Source organism: Ixodes scapularis, unplaced genomic scaffold (assembly GCF_016920785.2).
Source record: "Ixodes scapularis isolate PalLabHiFi unplaced genomic scaffold, ASM1692078v2 PGA_scaffold3__209_contigs__length_174095766, whole genome shotgun sequence".
Classification (NCBI taxonomy): Eukaryota; Metazoa; Arthropoda; class Arachnida; order Ixodida; family Ixodidae; genus Ixodes; species Ixodes scapularis.
Window position 1 is genome coordinate 52804105 of NW_024609868.1, and position 19409 is coordinate 52823513.

General features: G+C 47.1%; 1 protein-coding gene across 1 annotated transcript; it reads left to right on the forward strand.

The window, feature by feature from the left end:
- The first annotated feature begins 7772 nt into the window (after positions 1-7772).
- LOC8040414 (protein spaetzle 5) lies at positions 7773-15863 on the forward strand. Its single transcript, XM_040218268.1, has 3 exons — positions 7773-7804; positions 10868-11089; positions 14803-15863. The coding sequence occupies exons 1-3, from the start codon at positions 7773-7775 to the stop codon at positions 15011-15013; spliced, it is 465 nt and encodes a 154-aa protein (XP_040074202.1). The 3' UTR covers positions 15014-15863.
- The last annotated feature ends 3546 nt before the right edge of the window (positions 15864-19409 follow it).

The window sequence follows — 19409 nt, forward strand, 5'->3', positions numbered from 1 at the left end:
CACTCTTTGTTTCCGCAACCTTTCTAACAAAGAATAATCCAACCGTCTCCAACAGGAAGACGGTCTACTAAAAGTGGTACATTGAGAAAACGAGTAGTGTATAATCCGGTGATTCTCATCCAATAATGTACAGTACGGAAGGCCAGTTTTCAAACCGGCAGAAAGATATGCCGTTTTGAAGATTTGAAGTGATCGAAAAGTAACGGTTACTTTTTCTCTTAAGTAATGGCTTTTTCTCTTAAGTAATCAAGTAATCTAATTGAATAAGTTACTAACTAAGAGTAATAGTAATATTGTCGATTATTTTTTTGAACAATGTGTACAAGACTGACCGATGTACTAGGGGCGTATCCGATTCTGGAGGCCCGCTGAACACGGGTTATACGAGTTTTGTTTTCGCGTACTCAATAACACTAGAGCTCTTAATTTCAGGAAGACGCCACTTCTAAAAGTTGCACAACCTGGCTCTAAGAATAAATAATATAGATATATCCTCGATATTTAAATCACCGAAGGCTCGACTTTCCTCTGATACCAGTCGCGTCCGGTTATGCTTTGCGGTTTCCGCGTATTTCATTACGGAAAGGTAGTGGCATGAACGGCTGCCCCAGAGTCGCGTAGCAATCGTTTACGCTAACCAGAGAGTAGGCCCGCAAAAGTAGGAAGGTGCCTCGACTGTGACCCTGCTCGTAAAGCGGTGCTGGTCCGATGTCAAACTGTGATCTGAGTAGCCCCATTGTGTTTCTTTCGAATTCTAATTGGCAGTCCAATGCGCCGGGAACTTGAGAGAGGAGGAGACCAGCAGAGCGACGTGTCGACGTCAGAACGACGAGTTCTGATTGGGTTGATTAGTGGGTAGACCTAAAGCTAGCTGCGTTTGTCTGCATGCACTCGTAGAATACGTTAGAACGGAGGAACGACGGCGTCCGGCCTTTGGCTTTGGCATTGGAGCGCGTTCGACGACTGCAGTGGAGACAAAGGCAGCTTATATAGCTTTAGGTCTATCCACTAATCATTCCAACCTGAACTCGGCGTTCTGACGTCGACGCGCGCTTTGGTCTCTTCCTCTCTCTGTTTCTCGGCGCATTGGTAGACATCCCCTATGAGTTACGTAACAAGTTCTTGTCTCTTTTGTCAATAAACGTCCTTCCACCGCATGACGCAAGAAGCAATAGGTATACGTAAAATGCTAATGCGTTACGTCATTCGAACGACCGCTTTACGGCTCCCGTAAATATGTCACGAATAGCGACCCATCGCTACGTGTTTGCTTCTAAGCAAGCTATAGTGTGATAAGGCAAGCTGATTTATTGGTGGGGACTCGAGGCTGAGAAGACGAAAAAGTGAAAAAGAAACATTATAGAAATGTAAAAATCGGGTAACTGCCTGTGCTCCTTAAAAAACACAAATAAAAAACTTGAGATTGAAAAGAAAAACTCCGCTTAGTCCCCGTTATATCTTCGTTTTTCCTTTTTTTTTCCTCTGACTTATCAACAATCTTCAGCTGAGGCATCCTTTAAAACTTATTTCCTCTTTCTCAGCTGCCTCGTTTTCTCCGCCTCTTGTGCCCACCTTCAGCTAGTTCCGTTTTAAAGGCGAGGCAGAGGAACTAACTTGCACTACCAATTTCTACAGCTCTGTGTTTCCATGTATGGGAACTTGACTTGCTTACGAAGCGCTAAGATTACAAAATGAGAAGATAAACTTGGTGACATAAAACTTTTCGCTTCCTTCTGTTAGGTGTGGTCGCACTTGTGAAATATGTGCACTCGCACTTCTGAAGAATTTCACAGAATTGGTTTGTGTTTGTTTGTTATAGAGGACGGTATAGTCCCGTGGCGAAGTCACGAGACCATCGTGGCCATATGGTCTGTGACGTGACGCTCATGACGTCACTTTGATGTCGTTTTTTCTCGTCGATCGCTTTCCCGTGTCGCCTATTTTTTGTGTCCGACGCTTTCTACAGTGCCAGCCCCAAACGCACTCAACGTCGATTTTAAACGTGGTTCAACCGGCGCGGATTCATCTGAAAACGGGAACACGTCTGTGGAAAACAGTGTTAGCGGTAACACGTTTTCGGTAACGCGTTACTTTTTTCGGTAACGTAGTAGCGTTCTCGTTACATATTAAAATCAGTAACGCGTAACGTAGTTATGTTACTCGTTTCATCTTTAAAAAGCTTCAAGGAAATTTCACTTCTTTTCCCTGTTTCAAGGCGCTTTTCGTGTTTTGCGTTTTTCGTGTTTTTCTTCGCGTTTTTCCTCATGAGTATTCAGGTGGAATCGTAAAAAGTTTATGGTAATTATGTCAAGTTGTTGCACGAACATCAGGATCCTTGAAATATGGCGCTTTTGCATACCTGCCACATCGAAACAGTAAAATGTTTTAGCTCTTAAATAAAAAGCAAAGGAAAAGTAACATCCGTTACTTATATCGGTAGCGGTAAGCGTAACGTGTTCCTTTTATTTTCAGACAACGTATGTCTGCACGCGTTCCTTTTACATGCAAAGTGACGAGTAACGTATTCCGTTACTTTTATTACAACACTGATGAAAAACCATACCAAAGTGGTGAAATTCTGAGACATTAAAGCTTGGTTTCACGCATTCTTTTTTTTTTTTATATAAAGGAACTTCGCGTTGGTATTTATCGCAGAGCAATCTTACACGTACTTTTAATAAACACACATACTTTTGGTGTGATGTTCAGACATGCGTTTCAGTCTTATGCGTGAGCACGCCGAATCGCCCAGGTTAGCAGTTCGGTATTGGTAAAAGAAAGGTCCTAGCGGAGACCCAAGAAGAATCTTCTAATACCCTTCTTACACGGGCACACTTAACTGCACTTACGCTAATACCCCTGTCAGACGGGCTAGTTTAGTGTCACTACAAGCGAGTGCACTTCGCCCTTAGTGTCATTTCTGTAGTGTGCCACACGGCTCCTTCCTGAGGAACACACTTCGCTTGGAGTGAGTTTGACGAACTCACTTCGCTCGATCGAGCGCGTGGAATCAGTAGGAGTGTTTCAACAGTAAAACATAACAACACAGAACCCAAAAGCGTTGCGTAAGTCTTGTTTTATAAAGAAAAAGAAATTCGTGAAAGAGACGGCATGTAGAAGAGTGGCATTGCAAAAAAAAGTAGTGGGGTGGACTTGGAGTTTAGGCTTACCTGAATCAAGATTAGCGCAGTGGTGAATTGATAAAAGACGACGACAAAGTCAGTCATTCATGGCTGTCTTGGTTAGCAGAGAATGATAGAGTCTACTTTTGTTTCAGCATGTAATTATTTGAGACGACACGATAATTATGATCTGATTAGGCAGTGTCAGGGCCTCCTCGTAGGCTTTCGTGGAACGAAGCGGAACACCAAAGTTGGATATGCTTCGTTCGTTATATTGGCTTGCGATGATCGATCAGAATCATCCAATTGGCGTAAAAATCGTTCATTAATGCAACGTTGTTTTAGAGCACAGCTCCTAGGCACCCCTTTCTGAATTAAGCGGCGTCGGCGTAACCGCGCGTTGCATTAAGGGCTGTTTCCCAAAATGACGTCACACATGACGTCACGTGTGTCGTCACGTGTGACGTCACGAGGGTAAACTTTTCCCGCTATATTTTGCGGTAAAAGTTTTTGCTCAGTTTGGTGGAAAAATTTTCCGCTAAATTTAGAGGAAAAATTATACCCGTCTGACGTCACATCTAAAATTTCATATGACGTGTCATGTGACGTCACACGTCAATTCAGCGGGAAAATTTTCCGGCTAAATTTAGCGGGAAATTTAGCGAATTTTTTACGCTAAGTAGGATTGGAATAGGAGAGGAGGGTACGGAGGGGGAGCAGCTGGCTTACCCTCCCCTTCGTACCCTTCCTCCCTCCTCTCAAGAGCTGCGCTCCAATTTGGCATTACAGAGAATTGCAAACGTCTAATTTTTTTAACGTGTCTTTATTAAGGGGTATCGGTAACCGAGTGGGCTAGCGCCCACCAGATCGGAGTACGTGGAGAGAAAGCTCGCGCTGCAGAACCCAGTGATCCTGAGCTCAATCCCCAGCCCTGCCCGAGGAACACACTTCCAATGAAGTGAGTTCGGGGAGCACACTACGCTCGCTCCTGTAGACCGAGTGTGTAATCTCGATAGCAGTGTTCAAGGAGTAAAAATAATAGAAGAAATTAACGCTGCGTAAAATTAGTATTATTTTGATAGGAGTAATATTAGATGCGCACTTGTTTTCTGTTGGCAGGAAAGTAGTGCATTGTAGAAAAACAAGCGGCTAATCTAGTTCCCAGCCTTGGCCCCTGCGCGACGGCCAGCGACGGCCAGCGACGACCAAGAGGCACCTGCGAAACTCCACCAGGAATCTGAAGGTGGCAGGAGAGACGCGAAAGGCTTGATTGAAATGGAACTCGCCCAAATGGGGCAAGGTGTCTTCGAACCACCGTTCGTTCCCCTGGAAAGTCCACCGTTCTCGACTGATCACGGGTAGGTTGTCGGTCATGAGAGCGGCTACGGTGAAGGCATTGGCCTGCAGCTGCTGATCGATGTCACTTGACAGACATTCTTGCCTGTGCGTCGGCATCCAGGTCCAGCTGCCTCTCATCTGAAAGGCGTTGGGCTCTCCCGGAAAAAAGTGAACCAACCACGCGCTTCCACTGTCCAACATCGTGGATATCGCCCTCCATCTCGTCCTCCACACACTCCATGATGTTTCGTTGTGGCGAGTGGCCGCCGTGTGAGTGGCCAAGTGGGCTCGCGCACACCAGCTCGGAGCACGCGGAGCGAAAGCTCGCGCTGCAGAACCCAGGAATCCTGGGTTCAATCCCTGCTTCTGCTCGTTTTGATCTATACTCCGTTTCACCTCATGTTGTACCGCAGACAAGGCTAGAAGCGCGAGCTCATAGCGTTGGGAGCTACCCTTAACGCACGAGAGCTTGTGCCACGGAGATGTGCCCTGAGCAAGGAGCTCGCGCTTGTAGCCTTTCCTGCGGTACATTATAAGGTGAAACAGAGTATAGATGAGCATTGTACCTAGGGTGCCTTCATGTGCGCTTTGCTTGGGGTGATGACATCTGGCCATTTTGTTTCGAAGGCTTATTTTTATTTTTTGTTCTGAAGCGCGCGAAAGAGCGTGTCCCTGCACGCGCTCGTGGCGCTGACTGTGCTACGGCGACTTTTTGTTTCCTGCGATTTCTTTGTATTTTACCCGTGAGCGCGTGCTGTCGGCATCGGGTACTACAAACGATGGCATCACCCTAAACAGAAGGACATTGAGGCACCCTAATTGTACCGGCGTGCGGACGTGTATCACTAGCTTGTAATGGCTGATCGTAATGATCAAGTTGGGTTTAAATTTGGATTAAAGCTCGTGACTTAGCGCAACAATGTGTGGTAACGTGTTTCTAATAAGACGACGAAGTTATTTATGAGAAAATGCGTATGCACTGTAATATTGTGCGTGCCCATTACTTACCCATCGTCATTGCCATCATTCTGGAGTGACACTAAGTTTTCCCGTGTAGCACCAACACACTTGAAGTGTGCTTCGGCGGGCTGAAGTGCACTCGCTTGTAGTGACACTAAACTAGCCCGTCTGACAGGGGTATAAGCCTCAGTTAGCGCACAATACTCGCGGGCAACATTCTGCGGCTATGGAGTCAAAGCTATGGGCAAACGTGCGCACGAGCATCTTGACCATCCTTCAGAGCAGGGCACGCGCGTTCTTCACTTCTTCTGAATTAGCTGTCCGAGAGTATAGTGCGGTAACTGCGGTGCCGCGTAACAGTAGTTAACCGCGATTAAGGGCGGCCGTGTAACAGGGGTATAAAACGTTATACAACAGAGCGGTGTCTGTGCGTTCTCGGAGACTGTCCAGAGACATTGAGGCACTCTACGCTAGTTACAAATAAGTCCACGCTTGCCCCCATCAGGTGTAGGCAGAGCGCGGGCGCAGAAACGGAATTCGCGTGAAGTGCAGCGCGTCGGTGTAGAGGTGCATGTTTGTTTTCCTTTGTTTCTTTGCGTATGGATGGGCTAATTAACGATATAATGAACGGTATTAACTCTCCCCTACTGTGTTTCAGTTGGCCCTCCGGACGGCGATGCTGCTCGTTGTCCTGTGTGAGATCCGGGGCGGCGGTGCGCAGACGAGGCCGCACGGCTACAAGGTTCCCCGGAGCGGTCGGATGCCCCCCGGCCCGGGACGCATGCAGGTGCCCACGGGGCGCCCTGCTCAGCACCCGGCTTCCCCGGAGCTGAGGCCCTATGTCGACGCCTCGGGAAAGCCCGCGTGCAACGCGACGGGACTCAGGAACAGTGCCTACTGCGTCGAGGACAACACCTACCCGACGTACGTGAGCCTTGAGTTGAACGCGCTGCGAGAAAGTCGAAGAGATTCCTAACGGCCGCGATTAGCTAGCGCCCAAAGCCAAGCTCGGCAATGACCAATTGGTTACCTCCCCCCCACCCCCCCCCCCTGCCCTGAAATTTTCCAGAAGGGACAAAGCCCCCCCTCCCCCTTCCCCATCCCACCACGGGGCTCTTTGGGAAAGCAAGTACACTCGCTTCGGGGACCTCAGGGTGCACGGGGTGGGGGCGGGGAGGAGGGGGGGGGGGGGGGGGCGGAGGTAGAGGGGTTGTCGGGCCCCAACCCCCTCCCCTCCGGGAAATTGAAAACTTTCTGCCTATGCCTGGACCCGTTTTGGAAGTCAGGAGCTGATTGTTATAAGGTAGGAACCGCTTCAAATGGCGGAACATACACTGTGGAACGGGCAAGTCATTGCGTAAGATGGCGAGGAAATTAGAGTAATAGCATTTGAGTATTTCACCAGGCGTCGGGGCTTAAGGCTGGTTCACACACTTACGTGAGTTCGATCGAGTGTGGCTGCTATGGCTTGCGAGGTTAATCCTTTTTACGGATTGCTGCGGCAAAGGGGTTTTAAATCGCTTACTACCGCCATTGCTGCTGCAATGGGCGGTCGTTAAGAGGCGTAAAGAACCGGCTGCAGCCTCACTCGGTTGGACTCAATGCGTGTGTTAATCGCATTTAAACGAACTAGAACGATAGAAGCCGACAACCGAACGAAAGAGCGCCCTAAGTGCAACATCACGGTGTTAATCCCTTTGTGGGTGCGTTCCTGCCTTATAATCCAACGAAACCCAGAAAGTGCGACGTGACCTTGCATTTTTAGTATGTGTTTCGACTCTACGTCCGCCGTGCAGGGAGTCCACAGCTTCTAACCGAGGGCGTCTTTTTGAGAAGATCTACAGCGTGCCCATGAACCCGTATGAAATATTAAAGGTGGCCGCATAAATTGACTTACTAACGTATCGCTCCATGACTTGCAGCAGAGGTGCCCGAAGGTAAAAGAAGCACCGCATCAAAATTTAAAAGAAAAATACTTACCTAATAAAAATAAATCAACAAAACTTTTTTTTTTTTTTTAACCTACGGTGCTTGTCTACTGTCCACGCACTCTCTGACAGGAGTAACAACCGACATATGGCAAAAGAGGGTCCGGCTCAAGCTTACCGCCCGGTTGCGCCAAAAGCAGACATGTAGCTAATATTACCAAGCCGATGTATGCGGTCACTATGAGTTTCATCCGGATTCGTGGGCACGTCGATGAATTTCAAAATTTGCTATTCGAGGGCATGTGGGTGAAGTTCCGTCTTGAAGCGAACGTGCATTCACACAAAGTTAAACGTTCTTCAGGAAAGTAATCTCAGTCGGTTTCTTTGAGACAAATCTCATGGCCTCTAAGCCCAGTGTCAAAAGATGGTCCTTGGCAAAAAGGCGTATAAACAAAAGTTAGTCCGTACTTTGGCCATTATATATAAGTTGCATTTGTGCATGCAAAGTGTTCTTAAGAAAGGACGACCCCCGAAATTTCACTTAAAAAAACGCTGAAAGGGGAAAAATATATTTTAATAGGAACATATGGGAGACGTATTTATATATATATATTTTTTTTTTTTCACAAAAAAAAAAAAGAACTTTTTTTGCGCAATATTTACGCCGTCAGTCGGAATTCAGGTGTAGAAGGAGGAGGTCGCAGCCCGCTAAGTCACGCCCCGTGCTTATTGGCTGGAGAGACGATTGACGTGTGAAATTTGTGTTTCAAATTTGAATCTCCGTGCCGTAAAAGTATTTTAATCGACATTTTTATGTTTGAGAAGGAAATAATCAAGATAGAGTCATTATTGTTTTCAAATGTGTTCTGAGATCGCTTATTCCGATTCGGTTTGAAACGTAAACAAAGATGGCTGCCTGCGTCTGCGGAGTGCTGAACGAGCGAAGCTTGTTGAGCTCGTTGATTTTTGTGAGTGCGAGTGGTTTTGACTTCCCAGAGGTGTTCAGAGGAAGGTCTCCTCAGCCTACGTAGTTTGCAGCAAACAACTTCCGCAAGTACGCGCCTTGGGAAGCCCTGTGCGGATGCTTGTTCTCGTAGCGGGACTGGCCTAAGCCTGCCGTCCTTATTTTGGTCGATCTGGCTTGGTTTCTTCCTTTGCGAGCGTTGAAGCTGAATAACGACGTAAAGACGTTGGTTCCGGTAAAAGCGGCCCCGCTGCTCTGTGAATTGTGCAACTGCCGTGATTACGACCATACCATGGTTTCAATATCGAGAAGATACCCTATACACAAATAAGAGTTTACGAGCCATGTGGCTCGAGGCAGTCGAGCGTTCCGCTCGCATCAAGTTTGTCTACGTGTTTCCTCATTGCGAATCGAAAGGCAAGCTTTTAAGTTTTGCACAGCACCTGACAAACCAAAGCGAATAAATTTACGCCGCGTTTTAATTGTTCGTCAGGACGCTTACCTACCTTCCTCTCGGATGCCACGTCAAAAAAAAAAAATACCAAGAACGGTAAAGCTAAAAAGACTGCATATTTATTTCGTTGATTTTTTTTAGTTCTCTCGGTCGCTTATTGTACATCAGTAGACGCTGACAGCCACTTGTATTGGACCGTGGATTGTGCATGATGGAAAGCTAGAACGTCGCTGAGCCGAAATCGGACGCGGACGTGAAGTTTTCGTGTCCGCGTCTCACGGCATTGCAGACGACGATAGACGGTGGTGAAATAGTAGACGATGCCGGAGGCTGCCGCTCATCTGCTCGCACGACTAGTAGGCGGTGTTAAGGGCCGCCCACACTAGCGAGAAAACACGCGTGGCACGCTGATCGCGGGAAGACGCGTCCCGCATCCTGAAGACCACACTAGATAGAGTTCTGCCGCCGCGAATGTCACGTGACAGCACAGGAGGCCTCGCGCACTCTTGAAGCATTCCTCGCGGCAGGAAAATCTTCCCGCTCAACCGATTTTGCGGAACGCGTTTTCAACGCGATCGGCGCGCCGCGCGCGTTTTCTCGCTAGTGTGGGCGGCCCTTTAGACTTCCAGACTAGACGCATCGGATGAAGCGAAAGGAAGACACTGCGCTTGCTAGCCTGTTTTGTCGAGAAGCCAAGCCAGTCCAGTAGTAATGGGCGGGGTCACTGCTCTGTGGGCGGGCTTAGAGCAGGCTGTAAGCTCCACCTAAACTGCGTCTAACGGCGTAAATATTGCGCGAAAAAAAAGTTTTGTGGAAACATATTATTTTAAAAATTGCGTGTCCCATCTATGCCCTCTAAAAAACAATACTTTTTCTTTGTGTTTTTTTTAGGCTTACGTGTATTTCATGAACAACAGCAAGAAGAAACAATCTCCTTGTCACGTGACCGATTCGAGCTTACGTCCGTACACTAACTCCGAGTCGAAAGCGTGCTCAAATCGACTCGCGCTTTCTTTGCTTGGCTTAGCATCTGGACTTACTACTAGACGTACCAATAGTTGAAACCACCCCTCACTAAAGCCGGGGTCAGATGCTCATACATCATACAAAGGACAGTGTACAAACATGAGTTACCGCAATATCCGTGTTTCGTATGCCGCGTGCCAAATTTCTCCTTAAACCGATTGCCATGTGGCATTCGAAGGACGAATCTCGAGGTGACTCGGGCTGGAATCTGTATGCAGACTGTATTTTGTATGATGTACAAGCAGTGTGACCATAGCTTAAGGATGCTTAGGAGGCTGCTGACCGTCCGTATCTTCATGGTGTGTCACTTCCACTCACACATCCCATAAGCCACCGACTGAATTGCTTCTCTCAAAGCTGTGACGTTATGCGAGAACTTTGTACGGTCCCCGCTTGCTCGTTGTGGTCTCACCGTAGCAAGGCCATCGAGAGTGTCAGCAGTGGAGCGCAGCTCTTGGTTTGACGTCAAAGCGCGCGCGTCCAATGGTATTGCGCCACGCGGAGGAGGAGGAAAAGCGGGAGTAAGCCAATGGCAAGCGGTGTGCTAGCACTATCTCCCCCTCCCTCTCTCCTTCCCTTCCTCCTCCAATACGTAGGAACGGTCGGGTAGGAACTACGTATTGTACTTCGTTTCACCTTAAAGGCCCGTTCACACTCTTGCAACCGAGTACGACCGAGAGAGACCAGACCGGTTTTTAAGCATCTTGCGATCTCTTAGGATCAGATCAGCTGCATCGCATCCGTTACTAGAAAGCCGCAAGAGGCTTAAAAACCGGTCTGGTCTCTCTCGGTCGTACTCGGTCGCAAGAGTGTGAACGGCGCTTAAGTCGCAGCAGACGCTACAGGCTGATGAGACAAATCAGGCAGCGTCAAAAACGCACCATCTGCACATGTTCTATCATCGCTAAACTCAACATAAACAGAAAAGGGCCAGTGACTATCGCTTTTAACTCTGCTTTATTGATCCCATTAGCTCGTAGTATCGGCTATATATATATAGTGCTGTCGCACTCTCGTTGCGTTTAACAAAATGTCTAAGCGAGGCGATTTTTTTTTTTCGGGATTATCCCTCTAGGCAACTGATCAAGAGCATCCTTCGCAACGTGAACGTGGACCTGAGCGACAGCGAGATCCTGGCGAGGCAGCCCCCAGACCGCGAGGACAGCGTCGACCAGCGGGTGTGCCCCACCAAGCGCAAGACCATCTACCCGAAGAGCGCGCAGAACGCGGAGAAGGAGTGGCTGTACGTCGTCAACGACGTCGAGTACGCTCAGGCTGTCACCACTGAAGTCTGCGGGTGAATAACTCTTCCTCGGCGCTCTGAACTTTCGCGCACGTTTATTTGCACTCAACCTGGTGGTGTCAAGCATTCTTTCCCAGTCCCGGCGGTCTGCGGACAGTGACTTCCTTCATTTTTGCCAAAGCTAGGAGGGCCGCCCCTTCACCCACCTAGCGGTCGGACCGAACCACCGGAGTCAACGCATAACACCCGTGTGACGTGACCTGCCGGTTGGGCGGAGTGATGCGTGAAGTCTCGCGATTTGCGTTTGGATTGACTAATCTGGCTCGTGGCATCCGACGGGGTAGGGTCGGGTTCGAGAACGGGTCGCCGAGACCATTATGATGTTGCCCTCTAGCTTTGTCGACCTGTGTCCTGGACCAAGAGGAGGTTTTGGAGATCGCCTAAATATGGCGATAACTCACTGTGTGGCCTTTAAGCATCCTAAAAATTCATAAATCATAACGTTCCGTTGCCGATTTTCCCAGTAAAAAGGCAATCAAAGATTGAAAGCACCGAGGTCACCTCCGGCGACTGGACGACATATGACCAGACTTGTACCGTACGCATTACAAGTAATCAAATTACTTGTAATTGATTACTTTTTGGAGTAATTTTGTAATCAGTTGATTACTTTTATTGCGCAGTAATCACAAGAGTAATTTGATTACTTTTTGAAGCAATAAAAATTACTTCTAACTGTTACTATTTTTTCACGGGACCCCCTTCCCCCTCCTCCCCCTCCCTTTGCACATTTTTTCCTGAAATGACAGAAATAAAATTTACTTCTTTTTTCGAACGGAAAAAGTAAAGATTTTTGCGGAGCTGTAGGAAACGAGGTCAATCTCTTGCTATGTACAATTTCTGTGGAATGTCCTTTTTTTTTTTTTTTTTTTCGAGCTGGGACTGGGAGTGGGAAGCCTCAGTGAAGCCCCTGTGCGTGACGAAGGCCATTCAGGGCGAAGTTTTAGGAAGCAGAATGTAGCTTTGTAAGTCCTTCGTTCAAACCAGCTCCCTCACGCACACACACACAAGAATAAAAAACAAAAAAATCCTGCTTACGGTACCTACTCGCAGCTCGTAGGAGAACCAGTACCGAAGAATGTCTAAAGCGGATGCAAAATATATCAAAACCAGTTCAAATATTTCCCTATTTCCCCTGCGTAACCTTTGTGAAAAGCAAGGTTTCGAGTCGAGAAGTGGTCGGGGCAATCTCTTCCGCTAATGGATACTACATACGATCAGATTCAAATCCTGGAGCTGCTGCTCTTTTGTATAACATGCGAGTTCATTCACATGTGAATAATAAAATAAGCGACGCAAACTTTGAGCGACAACCCTTGCTTCAGCTTAACAAAATCTAAAACCCCTTCGCTCCCTCCCCCTCCCCCCCCCCCCCCCCCCCCGCCTCCCCAACTGGCGAACGTCGAAATCATTATACTTCTTCAAACGATCCTATGCTTGTGTCCGCATTGTGAAGGTGCAACGACCACGAAGAGGGAACCCGTTTTTTCTTCTTCAAAACTTGTGAAAATGTGAAATAAGGGTTGGGAGTATAGTTATGAGCGCTAAAGATGTGAGTCTTCACCCAATAAAGTAATCGGAAAAGTAACGGTTGCTTCTTAGAGTAATGTCCAATTACTTTTGCTGTTGCTTAGAGCCCACAGAGTGAGTTATCGCCATATTTTGGCGACCTCAGAAACCTCCTTAGGGCACTTTTAAGCTGAGTCTGCGGCCAAAGCTACAAGCACAAGCTAGCCCGCGCTCCTAGGCTTGCTGTCTCTAGGAAAAGCCAGGAGCGCGGGCTAGACGGTGACGTATGGAACAATTTTATCCGCAAGTCTCAATTTACTTTTTTTTTTTTTTTTTTGTCGAGGCGACTCATAAACGTATGCCACCGCAGGGTGTAGACTAAATACGTGAGAAATAAGGGGATCGGTGGCCGAGTGGGCTAAAACGCACACCCAGCTCGACACACGTGGAGCGAAAGCTCGCGCTGCAGAACCCAGGGATCCTGGGTTCGAGCCCCACCCCTGCCCGTTTCGATCTGGATGAGCATCGTACCGGCGTGCGGTCGTGTATCACTACTGCGTGGTGCACGCTAAAGACCCCAGGCTAGCGGTTGTACTGCACTGGCTAAATTGCTCATCTACAGCTGGGAGACTCGTCGCCCCTGTGAGGCAGACCAAGTTCTAAGCTGTATAAACATACGCACAACCCAATTCTTTTTTTTTTTTTTTTAAGTGAGAAATAGCAAAAAGTGCATTACCGAATGTTTTGCGTGAGCAAATTACTCTCCATGAAAATAGGTGCCAATCGGGGAGAAAACTGTTTCTTACGTCAACAAAGACTTTATTCTCACGTAAGATTGCTTTAGAGTATCCTATCTCGCAAAAATTTTGTCCCTAGGAAAAGTAAAATAACGCAAGGGCATCAATCGTCTCGGAAAAGCGTGTACTTGTTTTGCAGGGAAAGAGCAAGAAAAGGTACTTCGGGCAAAGAAAACCCAAAACGTGCAAGCCACAAGTAGAAGCCTCACCGACAAGTGAAACTTGGCGTGCGTTGCTGCGTTTTTTTTTTTTCTCCCTCCCAAAAAGTTACAATTTTCTGCTAAGTATGTGGTTCGTAGCACGCAGTTGCGGGTTCGTGTTTAAAACTGAAACCAACAGGAGGTGCTGCCATTATTGAATATTTTCATATTTTCCCAGTGGTATACTCACGTCCTACCACGTATAAACGAGTACTTTACTGCATTGAGTGACCGCCTTTCCACTCCCACTCTTTATTGTTTGACCTAAAAAAACTAGGCAAATGTTATTAGTCCGTCTTTTATTAAAATTACTGGATAGAAAGCACGTGTCTGCCAAAGTGAATGTTACAAGGTGGAGCGAAACAAGATATTAAACTATTTCCATTTGAGCGCATCTTCTGCGTAGAGCGTTGAAGACTCGCAGGGCGATCTCATAACTACGATAATCTTCCCAGCGACGCGAGGTGTGTCTGTAAGAACAACTGATTATAATTTAAAAATAATAAAACAGAGAGCGATAAAATTACTTTCACAGTATTCTGACCCGAAGAGTTCTTCGTACAAACGTAAGCAAACGAGAAATAAGTTACCACCCGGAGGCTTTTTTTTTTTTGCTTAATTCACACTTTATTTCATGATATAACATGAATGCGCGGATTGCGAGTCTGCGGGGGCTCCGAGTTTAGCGGATGCGGTTTGCATGCGGATGCACAGTGAGCAGCTGCGGACGCGATGCGGATATAATCTAAGAACATACAAGGTCTGCGGACCGGATGCGGACGATCAATCTGTTATCCGCGCAGGGCTCTCCTGATTAACTTTCCTACGTCTAAACATACACAGAACAAAAATTAAAGTTTTATAATAAAGGACCCCAAAGCTTTAGGTCCCTCGAGAAACTTGGTGCGTAGCACTGCGCAAGAATCGAAGTCCCGCGCGTGCGCCGTGCGAAAGACTAAGCTGCTTGGAGGACCCAAATCGTTAGCGTCCCCTATTCTAAAACAGCCTCTTTCGCGATGAACTTGCTCAGCCCAGCCCCCTCTCCTGTGGTCGTGCTCGCACCCTGTACATCTCGTGGGAAAGTGTCGCGTTTGCTTACGCGGCTCATTCCACTTGTTCTCTTCCCCGATGACCACATATCGCGTCCCCGTTGGGCAGCTCCACAGTTCCTTCTCACCATCGGGTCTGTGTTTCTTCGCAGGCAAGAGGACACTCCGTGCGAATTTCTGTCGAGCAGCCTGCCCCCGGGCTACACATCGGCGTGCCGACAGAAGTTCGCGTACCGGAAACTGCTGGCCCTGCATCCGACAGACAAGAAGGCCTACGCCGATAACTTCCCGTTCCCGTCGTGCTGCGTGTGCTACGTAAAGTCGCCTCCACTGGCGGCCCGGAGCCTCCCGAGGCGTACATGAAGAACTGCTGCTGCGCGAACGAAACTCTACCGCCGGCAGATCATCTAGTCCCGACCTTCCAGAGCCGCTGCCCGTTTCCAGTTCTTGTTCAGTATCACGCAGCTCTGCATGAAAGGCGGTGCCGCAGATCATGGTGCTTCTGAATGTGCGTGTTGTGACGCTGGACCGGCTGCATGGCACTGGACAACGCTCCACGCAGCTCTGCGCAGATGGCAGATTGTGCTTGTGCTTGTGGATGTGCGTGTTATGATCTTGAGCCATGGGAATGTTGATTTCACTGTTTTTTTACAAATATTTCCGTGAAGACAATTATAAAAACTCCACCCGAGTGTCTTGTCTACATTACGTGACACAGCTTGTCCGATCATAGCATTTGTGCTCCTGAGATTTTTACACGTCCTTGCTGTCAAGCACCAAGCTTTTCCGCCGATGTTTATGGCGCACACGCACGCACTCTACCAAACTAATATTTGTTTCAAACTGCTCACGTGCAAGTGTAGATATTTGTGTAGACGTCAGCCTAGACGTTCACCTAGACATCCACCTAGATGTCAGCTCATGCCGGTGTCCATGTAGATTCTTTTTTAAATCTAGGTGGTGTGGTTTTATGTTGATCTCTATAAAGGAACTATACAACAGAGTGATGAACCCACAAACAGAAATTTGTAAAAATGTCCGGCGTACGTACAGATAAGTCTTGACTTTGATTGCCGCTACCTTTCATGTATTTTGGCCATAAATATACGAATGAACAGCCCAAAAGCAAAAGCATCTTTGTTACTACGTTCCCGCTCATTGTAAAAAACCATGATTACATGCTTATTACATTAAAATAAACGTACAATTTAAAGCGGCAATCTAAACATTTGTGTGAATCGTGTATATGGGGTAGACAAAGCATCCTAAAAAGCAAATTAAAGATGTCTGTAAAATGTGTAGTGTAGTCCCATACAAAAATGGTCTATGATCGTCTATGGAAAATTCTATGGCAGGCTTTCACCCCTGTGGCCTTCTATGGTTAGCCGTAGAAATCACTAAGTACAGCTACAGCCAGCTATTAAAAAAGTCAACGGTCCTGTGTCTATAGACTGGGAACCAATAAATTTTCTTTACCCGCTTATAGAAAATTCTACGGCCACGGGTCTAAAGGCTGGGGATTAAAAAATTGTCTTTACCCACATATAAAAAATTCTATGACCCTGAGTCTAAAGACAGGGAAGCATTGCATTTCCTTTACCCGTCCATAGAAAGTTTTATGGCCCCGCGTCTAAAGACTGGGAACCAATAAATTTTCTTTCCCCGTCCATTAGAAATTTTATGGCAACGAGTCTAAAAATTCCTCCTCCATGCTCGCGGCGGCAGCGGCGGTCTGCTAAACTAAAACTCTAAACACGGGCTTTTGAACTTTCTGACTTGGGCAACTTGATGTTTTCAAGCGGTTGCATTATATCACCGAAGACAGTCTCATTTTAGTCGTGTGCTGTGATACCCAAGTCATGGTTCGTGGGTATTTATCACTCTCGGCACCTACTTTTCATAGGAAAAACGCTCCAGGTTAGAAAATTAAAGCAATACTAACTTTTTGTAATACCGGTGACAAAGCATGACCCAAGTTATGTGCTCTGCTGTTGCAACGAGTCTTGAAAACCAGTAATATTGTTTGTTTGAAAAATCCATTGAAATACTTGTGTAACAATTAAAATTAATTATTTTCCACCAAAACTGAAAATCGATTACACTGCAATCAAGCAATAGCTTGATTGCAATGTTCACCACCAGTGTACTGCACTACAACACTTGATTGTCAACACGATTCATCAAACTTATTAAAGATAATAAATTCTAGTTAATTAGCCTAATGATCTACATTTCCTTTGCTCAGGGCGTTGAATTAATGCTATTCCGAGAGACAATTCAAAGAATGTATTAAGTACGAGTAATATTTGCTCCGCCTCTCCGTGTTTTTGCGACAAATGATGGGTCACCGGCAAAGTCGGATTCAAAAATTAGACTGCCATATATATACAGCTAGTGCCAACATAGCATATGTAGAGAGGGGCGGGGGTCCGGTGTCGCTGCGTTGTTGTTGTGTGGGGTAGGTTCTACTTGTGTTCTGTGTGTTCATAGATTTATGTATAACTTCAATGTAGCGTTCACAGGTCGGGGGAACTTGAAGTAGAATTTTGTTTAGTTTGCTGGCTAAAGAGAGCCGTACGGTAAGCCATAGAGAAGTCTTTAACCAACCATTAGAGAAGCTAAAGAGCGCTATGGCTGGACAGCGATGGGGCCATAAGCAAAGCTAAAGAGACCCATAAAGGCGACGATAAAATATGCTAAAGACAGCCATAGAAAATGCTTTAGCTAATCGGGCCAAATAGCTAAAGCCGATCATACAAAGAATTTTCTATAGCTGACCATAGGATTTTTTTGTATGGGGTCGGCTGGATATATCACCTGTGATAAAGCACACATCTACATAATATATTACAAGCAAAAAGTGTTTACAACAAACCACACGCACGCGGATTTTTTTTTTTTTTTTTAATACTGTAAACGACTAAATTTTCGTGAGGACCTAATCTTTGCGAATTTCGCGAATCACCTACAATTCGTGACAAATACGCCCCGCGAACGATTCGGGCAATATGTGAACGCTACCGAAGTTACACTCGATTCGTGAAAATTAGAACCCGCGAATAATTTCAAATTTTCAGCTTCGATCCGATTCGCGAAAATTTGAGCCCGCGAAATTAAAGTCGTTTACAGTGTACTTGGTTCTGTTCCTTAATCTTTACTCAGGCCTCTCTAATACGTAGACCCAGCATTGTGGAAACTAGAGTTAAAGCTGTCAAACTTGGCTTCTTTTGGTGTTAATATCCATGTGACGTAACAGTCAGGGCAAGTTGAAATGTCTGTTTGAACTTTGAACTCGTGTTCTATTTCTATGAAGTTCCGAATTACCGGTCATTAAAACATGCATGCTTGCGGATGCGTGAATAGTATAATTACAGCGCTATATATTGTCACAAATGACAGGAGACAAGCGGCGAAAGTGCCGTTTAAAACAAAGTTTAATCGGGCGACTTGTGCCAAACAAAATAAAGAACGAGCGTCGAGACAGCAGACAAAAGGGCAGCGATTTGGCGGCGTAAGAGCAAACGAAAGCGAGACTGACTCGACAAGGTCCCGCGAGCAGCTCACCATCTAGTGTGAGTCGGCAACTCGAAAATTTGGCTTTGAAAGTTCGAGCGTCTAGCGTTCGGGGTGAGAGTGAACGGGCGCTTTCGAGAACAAGAAAGTAGACCACGCACGCCGCCAGCACAGAACCAAACTCATAAGCCGAAAAATCGGCACTCTTCAGGCCTGCCACCACCTTATCTATACTCCACGAACGCCAGCTACGATGGCAGCGGAAAACTCGGCCGCACTGCGTTTCGCTACCTCAGACCAACGCCTCGCTCACTCAAACTTATGCCCAAGCTCCCTCAGCAGACCACCTGGAAGCACAGGCGATCTGCTGTGCCATCCACCATGCCATTGCCTACACGGACGAAGGACACACTTCCATCGCAATTCTTAGTTACCCACAAACAACACACCGTGTCTTTCAATACAATCAGCTCCCCAACCACATGTCACGCGAGCCTCCGCGCCGCTCTCGACACCTCTTCCACCATTCACATCTACATCCACTGGATTTCTGGCCACGCTCTGGTTCCAGGCAACGAATAAGCACATTTACTTTCCCGAGTCACGTCCATCCCGAGACCTTTGTTCGCTTGGCCTAAATCCTATGAGCCCCAACTACAAGGTACCGAAAACATTCAACAACGCGCCAATATACTAGACAACTCCGCGAAACCAGACTTACCCTCGTAACAACGCCACTCACCCTCTCCCAACAAGCCACCACCCTAGGTCGAGCTCAGACCTAGACTCTACTCTCCCACCACTATACTCAACTTTCCCGAGGCGCTCTCAAGGGACAACAAAATGTCCCTTTTGTCCTGGCTACCCCAAAAACAAGCACTGGCACTGCCTCCAGTCCATGCACAGTCCTCCATCCGCTCTACACTTTCCACAATCCCTCCCAGGCTCCGACCCACCACGAAGCAAGGGTGACTGTCTCCAATGAATAATCAACTTGCTCCCGCCATCCAAGAGGAACTGAGAGCACTGGATGGTGCTACCAGCCCTCTGTGATCCCCTTATCCTCACCCCTCTTTTACTGGCCTCCTCCTGGATGCCCACTTGACACCGTGAACTTAGGGTCCCCATTAAACGTTTTCTCTCTCTCTCTCTCTCTCTCTCTCCGGCAACAAGAGATGCGACGAGCCTGCAAGCCAGACAACTTCAGTCGATTGTATTCGCTAACCATCCATCTAGTTGAAAAGGG

What these genes read in the sequence shown, in the direction of transcription:
- LOC8040414 (XM_040218268.1), top strand. Translation starts at nt 7,773, where the DNA reads ATGGTCCTTGGCAAAAAGGCGTATAAACAAAA. An exon ending in AAAAAGGCGTATAAACAAAA is followed by an intron (nt 7,805 to 10,867) that starts GTTAGTCCGTAC and finishes TTATCCCTCTAG; the next exon opens with GCAACTGATCAAGAGCATCC. An exon ending in GTCACCACTGAAGTCTGCGG is followed by an intron (nt 11,090 to 14,802) that starts GTGAATAACTCT and finishes GTTTCTTCGCAG; the next exon opens with GCAAGAGGACACTCCGTGCG.